The sequence below is a fragment of the Sphaerodactylus townsendi genome, linkage group LG09 (assembly GCF_021028975.2).
Source record: "Sphaerodactylus townsendi isolate TG3544 linkage group LG09, MPM_Stown_v2.3, whole genome shotgun sequence".
In the NCBI taxonomy this organism is placed as follows: domain Eukaryota; kingdom Metazoa; phylum Chordata; class Lepidosauria; order Squamata; family Sphaerodactylidae; genus Sphaerodactylus; species Sphaerodactylus townsendi.
In genome coordinates, this window is record NC_059433.1 from 87,487,919 (window position 1) to 87,506,974 (window position 19,056).

The window sequence follows — 19,056 nt, forward strand, 5'->3', positions numbered from 1 at the left end:
CTTGGATCTTCCTCTTCATCCAGGCATTGGGCTGACTTTCCCCACTACAGGTGGAGATGCTGGTACACCCCTCCTATCCAGTGATGGGATTCAACCGGTTCGCACCACTTCGGCAGAACCGGTTGTTAAAATGGTGCTTGTAAACGACCAGTTGTTAAATTATTTGAATCCCACCACCGGAACCAGTTGTTAAATTATTTGAATCCCACCACTGCCTCCCTCTTTTGGGAGTGAGAGTGGAAGAATTTATATTGTGTCTGGATTTTTAGAATGAGGTTTTATTGTGTTTTTTGAATGGGGTTTTATTGTGTCATTATTTTAATGTTTCATGCTTTATTGTAACCTGTGGTAAAAGTTAATAAATGTAAATAGAACTAGAAATAATTTCAAGAATTTTGAAAATGTAAATAATTTTGGTAACAATATGTTATGATATCTTAGTATGTTATGACAGCTTAATATCCAAATATGATGATAATGCTGCCTATAGTGACCGTATGAGATCATTTCTTGTTGGAATAAGTGACTTCTGCAAGCCTGGACAATGGGGGGGGGGGGAATTAAGCGGTTCTATTGTTTGCTCTCCATGTCTAGGCTACGCCCACCAACTCCTCCTTCTTCACCCTGGGTCATTTTTTTTCTTCTTCTCTTTTGTACCGAGCACAATGGTAATGGCTACCTGCTCCTTCTGGGGCTTTCCCACAGAAGCATATCACATTTGCACATATGTGACGGCGTGTTAGAATGCCCACTTGTGATAGAGAAAGTTATCTCTTTAGACTAGGGTTTCTATCTATCTACTTTTCTGGAACAATGTCTGTGATCCGAAGTTACTTGAAATAAATGTAAGTTTTCCTTTTTGCATATATTTGTTCCGAAGAGCTCCTTCTCCTGGAGGCAACGTCGGGCATCCTGTACAGGTGATTTCCCAACCCTTTCTCAGGGAGGTAGGACAGATTTTGTCGTCACTTCCTGTAGAGGGTTGGTCATCCGTCTTGTCCCCAGTTCATTTCCTGTCTCAGCAGGGAGAGTAGGGCTTGAAGCTAGCTCCAAGCTACTGTCCAGCAAACTATCCTTCTGTTCATTTTTTGTCTTCCTACCTTTTCGTGTTAGTGTTTGTGTTATAGCAGTCAGTCTGTGTACAGTTAGTGTGGTGTTCCATCTTCCCCGTCCGTCTTCAATCCTCCCACCTAATCAGGCCGCCATAAAATGGCCGCCTTTTACTGCACTCACACACAGGGCTGGGCTGGTCCACATTTAACCAACAATTCCGTCCCAATAATAATTTCCTTTTTGTTTACTACAGAATTGGTTTTCTACCATTCAGCTTCTATTTTTCCCACCTCTTGAATCATAATCATTAAAGATACAGGTTCTATGATATCACAGAGTGTACCAGTTTGCAGCTCTTTCTCCTGAGTATAATTGCAATTTTTTCTCATAGAAAATGAGAAAACATTACCTTAAAATCCCATAAATATTCCAAATAGTAAAATTATATATGTTAGGTAAACAAAATGATGCCTTTTATGTTGCCCAATTAGTAAGACACATTTTGCCTTTATAGGACAATAAATATTGGCCTTATTTCAATCCCCTTTCCCATTTCCATTTTTTTAAAGAAAAAAATTGCCCCCCTCCCCTTCTGTGGCTTCAACATGTTCAGAAATTTTCCATCTCCAGTTGTCAGTTAATTTGTTAACTAACAAAAGGACTGATAGGATAACATACCACAGGACATTTTTGCCTCCTTCTTTTCAGCCTTGTTCTTCGAAGGCATATTTCTAACACAAACCACTGTTATATAAAATCCATGCCAAAAGACCTTGTCAAGGTTAATCTCTGGGAATTATGATAAGACAGCCAGCTGCAGCCCTCTCTGTAAACTTCACTTTTAACACACACTTCTTTATTGAAAGATTTCTCCACAAGTTTTTTTTTTAATGAATTCTAAGTCTGCCCTTCAAAGTGCTGTACTGGCACAGTGCCAGCTCAATTCAATAGGGATTGCATTGTAAATTACTAATGAATGTTTTTAATTAAATGATATGGACTTACTGGCATCATCCATAAATTCAAAGTCGCCCCCTAATTCAGTAGTCGTCAAGTGGTACTGGCCAGGATCTGTCAGGGCACTCAGTACAATCAGCAATACCACTGAGTTGATGATCTGGAAATGAAAGAAAAGGGACAATGTACAAATTCTGATTGTTACAACATAAAAAACACCCTGCTGGATCAGATCACTGGTCCATCTAATCCAGGCTCCTGTTTCATACAGTAGCTAAAGATATGCCCTGGAAGGCCAACAAAGAGGGCCCAGATGCCAAAATCATCTCCTAATTTTTTTAAAATCGGCACTGGCATTCAGAACTTGATAGCTTTTTACATGGTAGTTTCATTTAATCAGCATAATATCAGCCACTGACAAAGTTCTGTCCAAAGTAATCTATGTTTGGGAGCTATCACCATATCCACTGGGAGTTAATCTCATAATTTATGCAAGCCATCTAGTATGAGGTGGGGTAAAAATACTTATAAATAAATTAAATAATTAATGGATTTAGTCACACCTGTGGAGACTTAGGCTCCAGATTAAAATGCTTCTGCTCACCCAGGCTTTTGGTTGACATGGTTATTTTTTTCCCACAGAGCATGACACACCAATTTGGCAACCTTTGACATTTTGCTGAAGCTAAGCACAGTCAACTCTGGTTAGTTCTTCGATGGGAAACCGCTAATGAGGCCATTCTGATACTCAGAGGTGGACAAAAGAATAAGCTGAGCAGAAAGAGGAAAGGCATTGACTAGAAATGCCAGTGCCCCCAAACTTCACATATGGACATTTTTTGAAAATAAATAATCTATGTCTATCTTGGAACTACAGGAAGAAGAAGAAGAAGGAGGAGGAGGAGGAGGAGGAGGAGTTTGGATTTATATCCCCCCCTTCTTTCCTGCAGGAGACTCAAAGGGGTTTACAATCTCCTTGCCCTTCCCCCCTCACACCCTGTGAGGTAGGTGGGGCTGAGAGAGCTCTGAGAAGCTGTGACTAGCCCAAGGTCACCCAGATGGCATGTGTGGGAGTGTACAGGCTAATCTGAATTCCCCAGATAAGCCTCCACAGCTCAGCCAGCAGAGCTGGGAATCAAACCCGTTTCCTCCAGATTAGATACACAAGCTCTTAACCTCCTACGCCACTGCTGCTCCATTGCAACAGAACAAGTATTCAAAATTGAAAGCTTGTGAGGTATAGCCAAGACAACTTGGATGTCTATAGCATAGGGCCCTTAATTTTGACAATTCACAATTCCTCATAAGGATTATGTGTGACAAAATATTTTTCTTACAGGAATCATTTTTTAGGGTTTTTAGACCCCCCCCCCAAATATATTTTCTGAAACTTCACAGAAATCTCTCTTCCGCTGTAGCAAAAGTAGTTATTGTTATCTATTTTGGAAACCATTTTGGTTAAGCAATAACAACTACACAATGGTAGTTGCAAATGTACCCATCTACTTTCTCCTGCATAATAGAAGAAAATGTGAATCTCGCCATTTTTTGGAAAACTTTCAGTTCAACATTTACAAACAAACCTACAGTGAGAGAAAAGCATGCTCACTACGAAATGTGTTTCTGTGAAGTCTAAATGTGCTATATATACCTCCTGAGCAAGCTATAGACTCTCCATCCACATATGCCTACTTGTTATGATGACCAGCACTTTGCTCCTTAGAAATAAGTCACCTCTAACAGAAGACTATTATTCTATCTCAGTAATTCAGCCCACTTAGATTATTAAAAAAAATCTATTTATAGTTCAGTCAATTTGAGGAATCTACCAGTAAATCACTGAAAGATTACCCTAATTGTAATTCTTGTGAAACATTCCTCATTCACAGAGATTACTAATCAGTATAATGGTGGCAAGCTGAAGTCAAGGAGAACTTCTCTTGAGCCCTTGTTAAGTAACCATAAATGTTCCAGTCTCTGTGAGGAGGCCTAGAGAGACCAATCAGTACCAAGGCACCCAGTCTGTGAGACTCACACAGCCATAGGCCACCGACCAGTTGAAATTCTGCCAACAGACCCAGAGTACATGTGATAAAAGCAAACTCATTCCAATCATCTATGTGTGGGCATAAGGAAGAAAGAGACTGTTTTTTAAAATAAGGGTTTTGCAAAACAGCTGAGACCACTTTTGGTACCAGAACACAAATCAAAGGGGGAAAGTATTGGAGGGGGGCAAGGGGTTGGAGAAAATTGCATATCTCCTGTACAAATCCCCCTGTTACTTCAGAAAGAAGACCCCATTTTTTCGTACACAAAGAAGAACAGGAAGAATTGGTTTTTAAACTCTATTTTTCTCTACCTTTACAATCCCTTCCCCTCCCCACATCAGACACCTGGTGAGGCAGGTGGGGCTGAAAGAGTCCGAGAGAACTGTGACTAGCCCAAGGTCACCCAACAGGCTTTGTGTGGAGGAGCGGGGAAACAAACCCTGTTCACCGTGCTTCTTCATCCTCTAGTCTTCTGAGGTGCCCAGGCACTAGCAGTCATACAAGTCTCCACCTGACAAGTCTCCACCTGTTCTCCCAGCCTGCCTGAACCTCAGAGTGGTTCTCCCATCCTCTTTCATTACCACGGTCACCAACTGGCCATTTTAGAAATTACCTGCTGAGAGGGCCAGTGCTCCCAGATTCCCTTCCCATGTTGATGTTCTAAGTCTGCCTAGAGCTTGCATCCAGAACCCAAGCATTATTTGACTGGGGATGGGGTACAAACATGTAATATGCCCCCTCCTCCCTCATTCCATGTGTATAACATCATGAGCCATGAAAAAGTTTGTTTCAGTGCTAAAATTACATATTCTGTTACGTATTCTGAATTTCTGAAATAAGCCACCCTTTGCGTTAATAATAGCATCCAGTCAGAGAGTCCGACAAGGTTGTTAATTGTTTTTAAACTCTTTGGTCATCACCCTGTCAATGTCTCAATTTTTTGTCTGAATGGACCAATGTGGGTGCAAATGTTAGGCCAATTAACTTTAAAGCTTTATTTTTTCTGGCCCTTATCATTGTAAAATCAAAAATTAGCCTCCCAAAATAAACTTCCCTTGCAACTTCAGACTCAAAATGGTCAGGTGGTTTAATTGTTCTTGCCCCATATTAGAACACCTGCAATTTTTGAACAGTGCTTGTTTACTGAAACATCTTTCAGCTTCTGCCATAGAATGCAAAAAAATAAATAAATCAAAAGAGCAGAAAATTAGTAGTTGTTTCTTGTATATCTTATTTAATAATGTAAATGGGTGTCATCTCATATCCCGCTCCAAAAGGAAACTTGAAGATTTTTGTTCAGAAAGATCTGTGGGATACCCGTTAAGCACCTTGAAGGAGGTATTTACTTCCCTACAATGCTCATGATTTCTGCCACTTAAAAGACAATCTGGGGCACTACATGAAAAATAGTTTAGGATTATGGGTAAAAATTCCCTTTTACTTAGAATGAGTGGAATGCTCATGCCTTTCCGTGAGCAGATGTACTGGACACAGCCATGCAGCTAATTAATGCGTTGTTCTTCAGTATTTGCAGTCCACAAATCCAAACAATGAGAGATGCAAAAGAATGTCTTGGAGAGAAATACACACTGGGTCGCTGGTGCCAAAACAGCATAATTCTATTGGTCCCCCCCCCCGCCCAGTTTTTAGTCCAAAAGAATATATAATGTTTCCAGATGTTGCCAGGCTCAAAATTTTACCAGCCAACTTCCACTGCAGCATAACACAGAATATGCTGGCTTTATCAAGCAGAGTCTGTGAATGGAGAAAACTACCTCCCACTCTATAAGGGATCCAAGGATCAGAAAAATCACAAGAGGACTGAAATAGCACAAACTGGCAAGCAGGCAACAGACAGTATTAGCAGATAACAGATTAAAGGAGGACAAGCCAGAAGAATGCTGAGTGTTCTGTCTGCACATGAGGCAAAACCAGGTGACTTCATGCAGAAGTTACATAAAGGATAAACTTTTGAGTCAGCCACTTCAGCACTTCCATTCCTGTGCTGCAAAATGCTTACACTCTGCATACACTCTTATATTAGCCTACCTTAAATGATAGCTGTTGTGAGGAGAAAAGGGAGGAGAGGACGGAGATGTAAACTGCTCTGTCTCCCAACTTGGGAGGAAATAGGAGTATAAATGAAACATGGGGAGGCATAAATAGTTCTACCCTCCCTGATTTCATTTTCAGAACACCCCTGTGGAGGTAGATTAAGTGGGTTCTGTGTGAGTGTGTGCGTAAGACAAAGAGGCCCAATGTCACTCAGTCAATAGGTTTCCCAAGTTCTACTCTAACCGTTATACTACTTTAGCTCTAAATATTGTCACACACCTATCTAGTATTTTGACAATCTAATAGTGTCAAATACTCTGTGAAACCAAGAATGTCATTGTGTAGGCTGGCCCTATAACTTAGCAAGAGCAGAAGCAAATTCTAACTGCCTCCAAGACACCAGGAGAAGACTTAGCAGCACAGCAAATCTTCTCCAACTGACTGACCGCTGGCTATAACTGCAGACGTCTCTGAACAAGAAAAGCCCACATGGGCAAAAAAGTGGGATAGAAATTAAATCAATCGGTACATAGAGGATTCCTTCGTTTCTGTTTTATATTTTATATTTTGAAAATTTAAGGGAAACAAACTGTTTCATGATGAAATCCAGATGAACTGAGTGGTGAATTATTTCTATTAAAGGAGGAAGGTGAGTTAAGGAAGACCCAAAATGAATTGAAGACCTTACCTGATACTGTAATTTGCATTCCCTCTTTTTAAGGCAATTTCTTTATTTTACAATACCCATTAAATGAATGCACAAATTAGTTAAGTATGAAACCTACAGATTTTTCAGAAGGTTATTTGTAATTTTAAAAGCCATGTTGGTTGTTTTAACAAAATAAATGCTTGAAATTAAAAAAAAAACCTTGATGAAACCTCTTTTGACCATTCAGATGGCCAATGCCTCCCCACTGTATGGTCAATGTATGGTCAAAAACATACATTGGTCTAATTTTGAGGGTGGATAGGATTGCAACTTTTGAAATCTCATTTGGGGATTAGATAGGATTCTGTTTATGTGCCTTAATTGCCCCTTATAAATAGATCAACCTCGTTGAAGCGGAAGACAGCAAGCTGAGCTTTAAAGACCATTACATCACATTGTGTGGCCAAGGTCTAATAAAATGATAAAGAAAAGATGATATCCCAAAATCCTTACACCATAGTTTTAGGATGCAGAAAAAAAAATTCCATTAATTTGTTAAGCCTGAACTTCCTCCTATGACTCCTTAATTAAATAAATATGAGGGAGGTCACAGTCAAGTAAAATCTGCTCATCTTGCCCAACACCAACGCTTCCTGTGGGTTAGGAAGAATCCTGGCAATTTCAAGGTGAATTATAACGAGACAATACACTGTGAAAAAAATCAGAGTTCGTGGTCAAGTAATATTTATAAATTATTGTTTGCAATGGTAATAATGTAATATGCACAACCATATTTTGTTTACAGTGACAAAAACACAATGTGCACAGCAGACGTTTTGTTAACAGTGAGAAGAATCACAATGTATACAATAGATAGGACAATTTCCTGTTTCAGCAGCAGTCTTCTTCAGCTTGAGCTAATTAATGTTACAATGTATACACAATACACTGTACTAAATTATAAATCAATTTCAACACAGCTGGGTGAAAAAAAGGCTTACCTCCCTAGGGAGACAGTGTCAGCCTGTTGATTAGATGTGGGAGTAATTTTTGCATCTTAATTGCAATAATATGTTTTCAGTGATTTTGCTATAATTAATGATGAAAGGAGCAGCAGTGGACAAGGCAACTGGCCAGGAAGAGCAGAGTGCCCCCCCCCCCCACCCCCCCCCCCCCCCCCCCCCCCCCCCCCCCACCCCCCCCCCCCCCCACCCCCCCCCCCCCCCACCCCCCCCCCCCCCCACCCCCATGATCCAGCTGGCTTGTTCTTATGTTCTTATGTTCTTATGATGACACGTGTGCGGCGTCCATGTGCTCTCCTGTCTACATTTAAAGTTTTGAAGAGTGGTAGAGCTCCATTTTTTCAATACACATTTTGTAAGTGTTCATTTGGGGAGAACGTGGGCTTAAGTTTTGTACCTACACCCAATTATAGTTCTTTTCAGACTCATATAGATTCAGTTTGGCTGGTTAGGCAATTAAAACGGCACTGAAGATCCTGTTTACCTCAGTTGTTGCTGCTACAATTTAGTTTTACTTTTAACTGTAAAGTTGTGTTTATAGTAAATGTTTGTTATCTTAAATGTTGTTTTGTTTGAAGCAATTTCAAATTTGTTTACCAAGACACAAGGGTGATGTCATTTTATTGATTTTAAAAACCCCTCCCACAAGTCTCCAATAGAGATTTATGTAGTCAGATTCTGACAGGTTACACAAGTATTTTGAAATATACACATTTAGCTCAGTCTATAAAAAAGATTATTTATAGGCACTGGAATGTGGTTAGTGAAGTACCAGGATCTGAAATCTGTCCTTTTGTAGGATTTTTTTTTAAAAAACCCAGAAACTTTAAGAACATTTTAACACATTTTACACAACTGTTCAACTAAGGAGGTCCCTTTGAGAGACTACAAATGTAGAAGCATTCAGTTTGTTCTTTTTCATTTCTACCCTCAGAAGACTTATGTGCTGTGGGACTCCCCCACTTTTCTACTGTAACACCAGGGTGATCTATGTGATCAAACTCTATGTGAATGATATGTGGGCATGAGTTTGCATTCTATTAGGACTAGAACAATTGAACATCAGGCTGCATGCGCAACGAAAATATGGAGGCAATGCTTGTGGCCCATACAATGATTTACTTTTTTGTCATTTGTAAATATGTACCACATGACTTTAATCGTGCTAATAAAAGTCTTTGCAGCATAAGGAGGCAGCATGGAAAGCAGTGGCGTATTTACCTAGGGAACATGGGGTACCCTAAATCCCCGAGCGCCCCCCAGTGGAGGGCGCAAAAATTTCAGGTTCGTTTGTGTGTGTTTTGTATTTTTTAGTGTTTTTTCAGTTTTTGGCCTGCAGGGGAGAGGTTTTTAGGCTAGCAGCACCAATCAGGGATCTTTCAGGAGACCCTCCTGATGATACCTCCCAGGTTTGGTCAAGTTTGGTTCAGGGGATCCAAAGTTATGGACTCACAAAAGGAGTGCCCCCATCCCGCATTGTTTCCAATGGGAGCTAATAGGAGGTGGGGGCTACACTTTTGAGGGTTCATAACTTTGGATCCCCTGAACCAAACTTCACCAAACCTGGGTGGTATAATTAGGTGAGTCTCCTAAAGTTACCCTGAAATTTTGGTGCTTCTAGCTTAGCAATTGCACCCCTGACAGCAGGCACCCCAAAAAGTTCCCCAGATTCTCCTTTTAAATCCACCCCCTTCGGCATGGATTTAAAGGGAGAATCTGAGGTCCGCAGTTTAAACATTGAAAGTGATGCTGGTTCAGAGTGGGGGATAATCCACCCCAAAGCCACTTTGAAAAGGACTGCTGCCATTGCAGTCCTCATAACCTCTGTAATTCTGACTGATAAACATATCTCGCACTTCCACATTTTCCAATATACTTTCTCTCTTCTCCATCTGACTTCCCTGAATGGATAAGCCAGATGTCATAATAGCCTGAGCAAAAGATGTTTATTACCATCTGAATTTTTCATTTTGGATTAGTTATAACAATGACATGAAAGAATGGTCACTTTGGTTTGGGTATTGATCAGTTAATATGTGAGCATGTGTCCGTTGAAGAATTCCCACAGCTGCCAGTACGGCTGCGTCCCAATATATGTGCTTCCAGACAGCTCTCTCAAGAAATTCTTGGCAGCTGGGCACCTTGTTTATGGAACTCTCTCTCTCTCTCTCCCCCCCCCCCCATTAGTTGGAGTCCACTTTAAAGTTTTTAAGTGCCAAGTAATCACAGCTATTCACCAAGGCATTTAATTCTGTATTAATTATGCAGTTCTCTAACTGATTCTCTTGTGGTCTTCCTGTCGATTGTGCTCTATTATGGGTTTGATATTGTTGGAACACTACTTGGGTTGGAAGGTGGGATGAAAAAAGTTTTAATAGAAATAAAAACAAAGCTTAGCCATTCTTTCAGTTTCTTTCTCTTCACCTTAGCAGCCTACCAATTGAACTGCTTCTGTCAAACTACAGCTTAGGTAGCTGGACATGAAAAAAAACCCCAAATCTAATAACTATAGAAAAATCTACTATTACCAGAATGATATGTTGCCAGTGGTGGGATCCAAAAATTTTAGTAACAGGTTCCCATGAGAATTTGGGAATTTAGGGATTCAAACTGTAAGCACGTATGGTACCCAATGGAGGCTAGGCTGAGGGGCATGATGGGGGCGTGGCCGGGCATTCCAGGGGCAGGGCATTCCTGGGCGGGGCTGTGGCATGGATGCAGCCGCTGCGCCGGTCCTTGGACGGGAAACGAATGCACGCAGGCGCAGGCTGCCACGCACGGCGGTGCACCTCCTGCTAGACTGTTTCAAGTTCTGCGAGCTACTGCTGAGAGGAGGGGCATAACTAAGGCAAAAATCACGTGGCAAAATCACCAATTAGTAACCCCCTCTTGGCACACACAAATAATTAGTAACCTACTCTCAGGAATCTGTGAGAACCTGCTGGATCCCACCTCTGTGCTTTATTAAAAATGCACTATTTAATATGAAGAATACCAACTATATTTTATTAATTATTACTAAATTAATTATGAATACCAGTCCTCGTTCATATTTTGGCAAGTATCAAGATGGTGCTTAACTGTTTTAAGAAAACAAGTGTTGTCTTTGCTGAATCAATACAAATGATCCATGTAGACCAGAATCCTGTATCCAACAGTGGCCAGACATAGGAAATTACTCAGTGCTGATAGTGACTTGTACAATAATTCAGTGGGTTTTTTTTGTTTTTGGCCTGCAGGGGGTGCAGTTTTTAGCAAAATTTCAGAGATTTGTTGTAGGAATCTTCTGATGATACCACCCAAGTTTGGTGAGGTTTGGTTTAAACATTGAAAGTGTTTCAATGTTGTTTTAACTTGGGACCCCAGATTCTCCCTTTAAGGTGGATTTAAAAGGAGAATCTGGGCTCCCTAATTTAAACCCCATTGAAAGTGATGCTGCTTGGAGGTGGATTCCAGCATCACAGCAGCCGCCCATGGGGGGCGGGATGGCAAAACTCAGATTTTGCACTGGGCTCCATTTTCTCTAGCTATGCCTCTGCCCGGAGGGGAGGGCAGAAGGGACTGCCAGCTGCCTGTGAGAACCCAGCTGGTGGGGGGGCGGGGCAGGGGAGTCTGCCATCCCTGGCCTTGTAGAGCTGCTTTTATAAGCACTGAGGCCAGGGGCGGGGCTTGGGGTGGTGTGTGTGGCCATGCCCCCATGGGTGGGGTGTGTGTGGCCCCCAACACCCCCCATAAAAATTCTATACCTATGTCCCTGGTCCTCACCAACTGAAACTCAGCCATATAGCTAGGACTAGACTATATTCCAGTGTCATCTTGACACTGATCTGCACCATGGAAATTGCAATTTTATTCACAAAAATCATTGCAAAAGTGAGGCAGCAGGCCTGTATGTTTTCTGGGTCTACATTTTCAGGAGCCTGGGAGAACAACTCCTTCACAACCCAGAAAAGCCTGTTGGATGGGATTGCAGAAAGAAGAGAAATAGAAGAAGAGTTTGGATTTATACCTTGCTTTTATCTCTTGTGAAGAGACTCAGAGGGTTACAAACTCCTTCCCTTCCTCTTCCCACAACAGACACCTTGTGAACTAGGTGGGGCTGAGAGAGTTCTGAGAGGACTAGCCCAATGTCACCCAGCAGGCTTCATGTATAGAAGCCTGGGTGATCTCCACATTCAGGTATAGAAGGCTTCATATATAGAAGAGAAACAAATTCCATTTACCTGATAAGAGTCGCAGCTCCTGTGGAGGAGTGAGGAATCAAACCCATTTCTCCAGATTAGAGTCTACCTGCTCTTAACCACAGTGCCACGCTGGCACCACAGTGGTGATGGAGAAGTGAGCCTGTTTTGTTGCCATCGCTGCCACAGAGCATGCATGATAATTCACTCTCACCTGTGCTCGTGTTTATTTCCCCCTCTACTTATTCTTTAATCATCCAACCACTTCACTGACCATGGCTCTTTAGTAAATCAAGGAGCGTTCAGGACTCTGCAGGAGGATGAAGGGCCATTAAGTCTTCCACCTGGGTCATCTCCATATTCCACAGATCCACCAAACTTTATTGATCAGAAAATGACATCCTGGGGCAGATCATCATAAAGGGCCCCTAATTTACCAATAATCCGCTTTGAATCTCAACAAGAAAGTGGACAATAAATACAGTAAATACACAAACAAATTATGGGAAGAAAAGCTGTCCCTTGATAGAATTCAGCCACAAAACTCCACAGTTTGGAGTCTCCCCCTCCACGTCACCAGGTTATCAGTGGTGAAAAATCCTACAGCATGATAAGCTCAGACTGATGTCACGGATAAAGTGACAATGGTTAACAGCGCTCTTCATCCACAAATAACATCACTGCCTTCCTCCAGGCCTAAAGAAGCTCTAAAGAAGCTCCACATAGTGACAGCCTTTAACGAGTTTGTACACACAAAGATCTTTCCTGGTGACTGTGCATAAAGGCAAGACTCGGGAACAATGGCTGTACAAAATATCCTGACAAGCATCCTGGGACTAACCTGTACTGAACACTCCACATTTCTCAACTCTCCAAAAATATCTGAGGGTTTTAATGAAGCTTATTTGACACCCCCGTCCCCACTGCTGACAAGTGAAAAGTTGAGCAGGGGGGGGGGGTGTTGCAAAAGAGATGCAAATGAAGAAGCAATGACTATACCTATTTGCTATTCAGAAGCACAGTGTTTCTTTTTACACTGAACAGATGAGAATAAATCCCTCTAGCCTTCCTCAGCATTGCTTACTTTGGTCCCCTGCAGCCCTTTCTGCAGCTCAACAGCAGAAATTGGACATAATCTACTAATCTGCTACAGAGGAAGCTAATATATCAACCAGTTACAAGATTCTAAGGAATGGCTCACTAGGATCTCAGCAGGTGGGCATTAAGAAATGGGCAACTTGAGAAGTCATCCCCCAAAGACACCTCATTTGAGAGATATTTGGGGATCATCCTTGCAGGACCTTGTGGCATAGCTTTGAAATCTCAAAGGACAAAGCAGCAATGCTCAGTGTTCAATACTCATTTTGTATTCAACAGACACTGCTAAAACTGTGGCTTTTCTGTTTATCTGGGTATGTTCCTGTCAAGTCAAATGGTTACTTGGCTCACAATAGCAAGAGACACAAAGCTGGCTCGGACTGAGCAGCAGCAGCAAGTAGAGATTAATTGTTACTGCTAACATTTTAAAAAGCCCACCTAGCTTGTGGCTTAATTAGTACTATGCTGTCAAAGATACGTTGACAAGATGGTTCTTGGTAGTTTGAGGCTATCCGGGCATCCGCCCACCTGTCCCGATTAATGTTATTAAAAGAATCAGCCAGGATGGCAGGCAGCACAGTGCTGCTAAATCCACTAATCCCTAAAGCGATGACTGACTTGTTAATATTTATCAGACTCTTCTCTAGCTCCAAAATGATCTGTGGAGCTGGCACATGTGACATTTAGCCCCTTTAAAATATAACAACAATGGAAACCTTAAACCCACTTTGACAATTCTTAAGAAACTCAGGCAACCTGAGCCAGAAAAGAAGTGGTATCTCAAACCCTATTCCTTCTTCCCCATTCCAACAAACAAACATATTAGGAGTAATGTATTGTTGAAGGCTTTCACGGCCAGATTCAACTGGTTGTGGTGGGGTTTCCGGGCTGTGTGGCCGTGTGCCAGTGTGTAACAGACTTCCCTCTGTGATACACCTCTGAAGATCCCAGCCATAGTTGCAGGCGAAACGTTAAGAACAAGATCTACCAGACCACGGCCACACAGCCCGGAAAACCCACCACAACCAGATTAGGAGTATTTTAGTTGTTAAGTGAAGGCTGCTCATAATAATGTGCTGATTTATATAAAGAGAGGTTGAGGGGGAGGAAATAACTAACACCAGCTTTATACCACTTCTTTCCATCCAATACTAGGTTAATGTGGGGTGCAATGTTGTACATAATGACACCAAGAGAACAGCCTGAGTAACTGATTCACCCAGATCCAGAACAAAAACCGACCGGCTCTTTCTTTATATCCCTGGAAGACAACGTGAAGATGTCAGAACCTTATCGACAGTAATGAAGTTCTTCTTCAAGAACCTCAATTGAAGGTTTAAGATCAAATAAACAGGCCCAATCTTCAGCATTCCTAGTACCTTGGAAAGACATACACCCAAGATCTCAGAGAGACAGTATGGAACTAAGAGGATAATGGGCAGAAGGCTGCCTCACGCTATCCTAAAAACCACACCCACCATCAACAAAACATTCAAGAGGCCTGATTACAAATTTGTAAGTCAAATACAGAAAAAATGATACTTCTAGCAGATGCAGAAGTAAAGCAAAAAAATGTTAAAAGTATAAGGGATTGGCGCCTGTGGTAAAACATTATGAAAGTGTAGTATCAGTGGTGTGAAGCAGAGATAGACAAAGGAAAACTACTAAACAGCTCTTGCCTTGAAAACCCTACAGGGTTTCCATTAAAAAAGCATCATCTATGTGATGAAATGCAACAGCATGAAAAGGATTTACTCGGCTCAAAGATATGCTTTGCCTCATTCAAAAGCTGGTTGACTGGCATATCCTTACTGCAACATTATCACTGGTCATTACATCATCGCTTAACAAGCTTAAATGGCCAAAACATTCCTATACAAAAGAAGATAATCAACCATGTACCTACTTAAAGAATTACTAAAGACAAATCCTACACTAACAGACTAATCGAGATTGGGGGGAGGGGCAATTGTGCTCTGGGAGCAGAGGAGGGGCATGCCAACAAGTTTGCTCCCTCCACTGGGGTAAGGCACACCCACACGGGCAGAGTGAGCAAAAATGGTTGCCACCCCACAGCTCTGCAACAGGCAAATCTGGAAGTCTGGGGACGCCAGTGCCAGAGAGGGAGGGCTGGGCGTTCTTGGGAGTGCAGCCGACTAGTTGGTTTCCACCAGCTTTCCAGCCTAGGAATGCTAGCCCCTGGCCCCGCAGACTTCCGCCACACAAAGGTGCAGTGTAAGACTGATTGTTCTATGGGGCGATTTGGGTGACCAGAGGGATTTCAACTTTCCCTCCTTTCTGTGCCAACTGAAGCTCCTGTGAAGGCAGCATACTGGCAGCTTCATGGTGCCTCTGCGCTCTGCCCCTATCTAGAGTGCAGTGTAAATTTCCAGCATACCATGGTAAAGAAATAAAAGCAGCTTAGGTTTTACAGGGATTCAGTTTATTAATTTCTTTCTTTAACATTTACTACTAATTTAGCAAAGTTACTGTCTTGAATGCAGTTTCACAGATAGTTGCACATCAATCCATTTAATCCCTATATTCTTTTGGAGATTTAATTCTATCAGATATTTGGCAAGACCTCCGTTACACAAGAAGATACATTTAAAGTGACAGATCTCTCAGCGATCTTCTTCCGTACTTCTAGTCAGGGATATTCTTCAAAACAGAACATGTAAAGGAAATCATTATTTTTTTCTAATAGTATATTCAACCTTTAAAGAGGGACAGCAAATGGATTTATACCTCATAACCATACTTTAATTCAATTGTCTTGCAATAATCTCCCTCATAAATCTGATATGGGGATATGATTTGGAATCAGGCTAGTCTTCCCATTAACCTAATAAAAATCCCATATTTAAACAACTCTCCATCTAAATCTGCTACCAAGTCCTGAAAGGCTCACATCTCAAGTCATGGCTCCTGGGTACTTGGACTAGTCAGTGCAAAAATACAGTGGTTGGCTGGTGAAAAAGAAGAAGCAGTGGCGGAGTGACAAGGGGACAGGGGGTGAACCATGCACGAGGCGCACGCCTGGGGGCATGCAGAAAATTGCCCCCAGGCCCCTCCCCCTTTCCCCGTGGCATACCCCCACCCCCTTCCCCGCGGCACACCCCTTACCTTAGTTCCTTTCTTGAACTTTTTCAGGCTGCAAAAGGCCTGTTGGTAGTAAAAATGGCCTGAGGAACTACAGTTCCCAGGAGACCTCGGGGCTCACAAGGTCTCCTGGGAAGTATAGTTCCCATCAGGCCGTTTTTACTGTGAACAGGCTTTTTTGCAGCCTGAAAAAGTTCAAGAAAAAGGAAAGGAACTGAGGTAAGTGGGGGAAGGAGGGCGCCGTGGGGGGGGGGGGGCATAGAATGCGCACCAGGCGCAGTTTGGTCCAGCTACGCCTCTGAGAAGAAGAACTGGTTTTTATGCATCACTTTTCTCTAAGGAGTCTCAAAGTGGTTTACAATTGCTTTCCCTTCCCCTCCCCTCAGCATGACACCTTGTGAGGTAGGTGGAGCAGAGAGAGTTTGAAGAGAATTGTGAGTAGCTCAAGGTCACCCAACAGGCTTCTCATGGCGGAGTAAGGAAAACAAACCCACTTCACTAGATAACTAGAATCCACTGCTCATGTGGAGGAATGGGGAATCAAACCCAGTTCTCCAGATTAGAGTCTGCTGCTCTGAACCACTATGCCACACTGGGAAAATTAAATGGGAGTAGGCAGTTGTCCACCAAAAATACTGGAGATGTTGGGATCGGCATGGACAAAAGGAATGTGAGGCGGGGCCTGTTAACAAAATAGGGAATTAGTTGAGATAGAGTGAAAAACCTGGCTGGAGCCAACCATGGAAGACAGACAGGATATTAATATAATTGAACCAATTAAACTCCTACATACTCTGCTTTCTTCAGCTAAATCTTAACACATCTATATCAACAAGTATGCTGACTCATAATTTCTGGTATTGAAAACCCTAGTGCTTAGTTTCTGAAGGGAAAGACGCCAGGCCGCTGGCCTGCCTGGAAGTCAGGACTGGCAGCCCTTCCCTCCAGTTGATGTGTCAACCAATTGTGTTCAGTGAGGAGTGAAATGCTGGGAATAACTCATAGCTGATCCCATCCTTCTGAGTGAAGCACATGGGCCAGAGAGGAGCCCCAGGCACAGATTTAAACCATTTATGATCCCAAGTCAGTAGGTTTGAATTTCAGGGCCCTTCGTGCCAATTTTTTTCCTGCCACACTGATTGCACTCCGAATGCTTCCTCAGTCATATAATTTGGCTAACAAGAAGGGGGAAATTAATGGGATAAGCTGTGTAGCGGTGGGAAGAAAAGAAGCAGCGAACAGCACACAGCGTTTTTCAACTACCTCTCTGTTGAGCTGGGCTCCTTTTATTACCCCATTTCCACATTACATCACTTTGCAAGAACATTAACAACAATTAACAGAGTACAAAGTTCACCATTACCACAGGCTAGTTAAGCACTTACAGTGAGGTACTGACACCTTAGTGATTTATGAGTGACAAGAACAATTAGAAGATATATGGTCACTGCTCCTTCCTGCTTTCACGGTCTCAGATAAGATCACTCCTTTGCCCTGGCTCGCCAACCCTCAAGACAAAATGCATATATGGCCAGGAGGCGATTGACTGCAACCGCCTACTACTGTTACCACATCAATCTGCCCTGAAGATTGGCCTCAGACACTTGCCAGACCCTTGTGCCCTTCAAAGCTGTAGATGAAATCTAAGTTGGAATTATCCCTATCATTCCTCAACAGCTAAAGAGAGAGTATTCATCAGCTTCCCTTAAAGCCCACCTCAAGGTAAAGTTAAAGTAGCTAGACTCTCAAGTAATGAACACAACACTCTCGGACAAACCTGGCACCTACCGATCTTTGCACGAACATCCATTCTACCCATTTCAATGGAAATTACTCAAAAGATACAGATGACTGGCTGGCATCCTCAGGAACTTTTCATTTTTAAAATGACATTCTGTCCTTTGGTGGCTGCATAACTGTTTTTGGTAGGATGGACTATTTTTTTAAACAAGTATTGCTAATACTATAGCAATAATTGCTCAAGTAATCACAATGGTTCCCATGCAGAGGCTAGAACTCATAAACATGTGAAGAGTAGACTGTTGGTCTATCAAGGTCACTCTAAGACTGGCAGCAGATCTCCAGGGCCTCTGGAAGAGGTCTTTCACAGCACCTACCACCTCATCCTTTAAACTGGAGAGGCTGGGATTGAAATGGTGGCCTTCTGTTTACTAAGCAGGTGGTTTACCACTGAGCCACAGCCTCTCCTCTATCTGGATACTGACATACAAAGGTGCCATTCATAGTTTTTAAAGCTGCATCTGTACTTTCCATTTCAAGCTGGGGATCAAAAGGTCAAGTCACCATGAACAGAATACAACCATGAAGGGGGGATGATACATATGTTCCTTTGTGTCTCTAGCCCATCCAAAACAGAACAAATATTTTTCTTCTGCCCATGAAATGAAGAAGTTCTTAATAGGAAGCCATTGCACATCATCTGGTACTGCTGCATTTGTTACGTTTTCACATCATGTCTGAAGTGGAGTTTCTCATCTCCAGCCTACAGAGGACAAGAGGAGAATCCCACTGTCTGAATTTGGACTTAAGGCAGGAAGTATCACTGCCACTTTCTGCTAGCCTTGACTGAGAATGCTACAGCAGCAGATTTGCTACCTGTTTGTTAAAAGGATGCATCACAGAGTGGCAGACAGTAACTGAATGAAAAATCAATGGGCCTGAACAGGCTTTACAAGCACAGGTTAACAGTACTCTTCCACTCTCTTGCCAATGATAAAGGAATCTCAAACACCTGATGCTGCCAGCTATGAAGGAACCACTACACAAAGAACACCATACTTAATGCTGCCTACCAACCCTTGTTCATTACCTTAAACTGAGTGTTTCTTTCCAAGCATAGTGAAAAGGTAGAAAGGGATTATTAAGGGAAC

The 19,056-nt window shown here is 42.2% G+C and overlaps 1 protein-coding gene across 1 annotated transcript in view; it reads right to left on the bottom strand.

The window, feature by feature from the left end:
* Positions 1-19,056, bottom strand: part of LAPTM4B (lysosomal protein transmembrane 4 beta) — a 92,553-nt gene that overhangs the window by 51,136 nt on the left and 22,361 nt on the right. Inside the window, exon 2 of the mRNA XM_048507568.1 lies at positions 2,059-2,170. Within this exon, the coding sequence (XP_048363525.1) occupies positions 2,059-2,170 (112 nt within the window). The remainder of the gene's footprint in view (positions 1-2,058; positions 2,171-19,056) is intronic.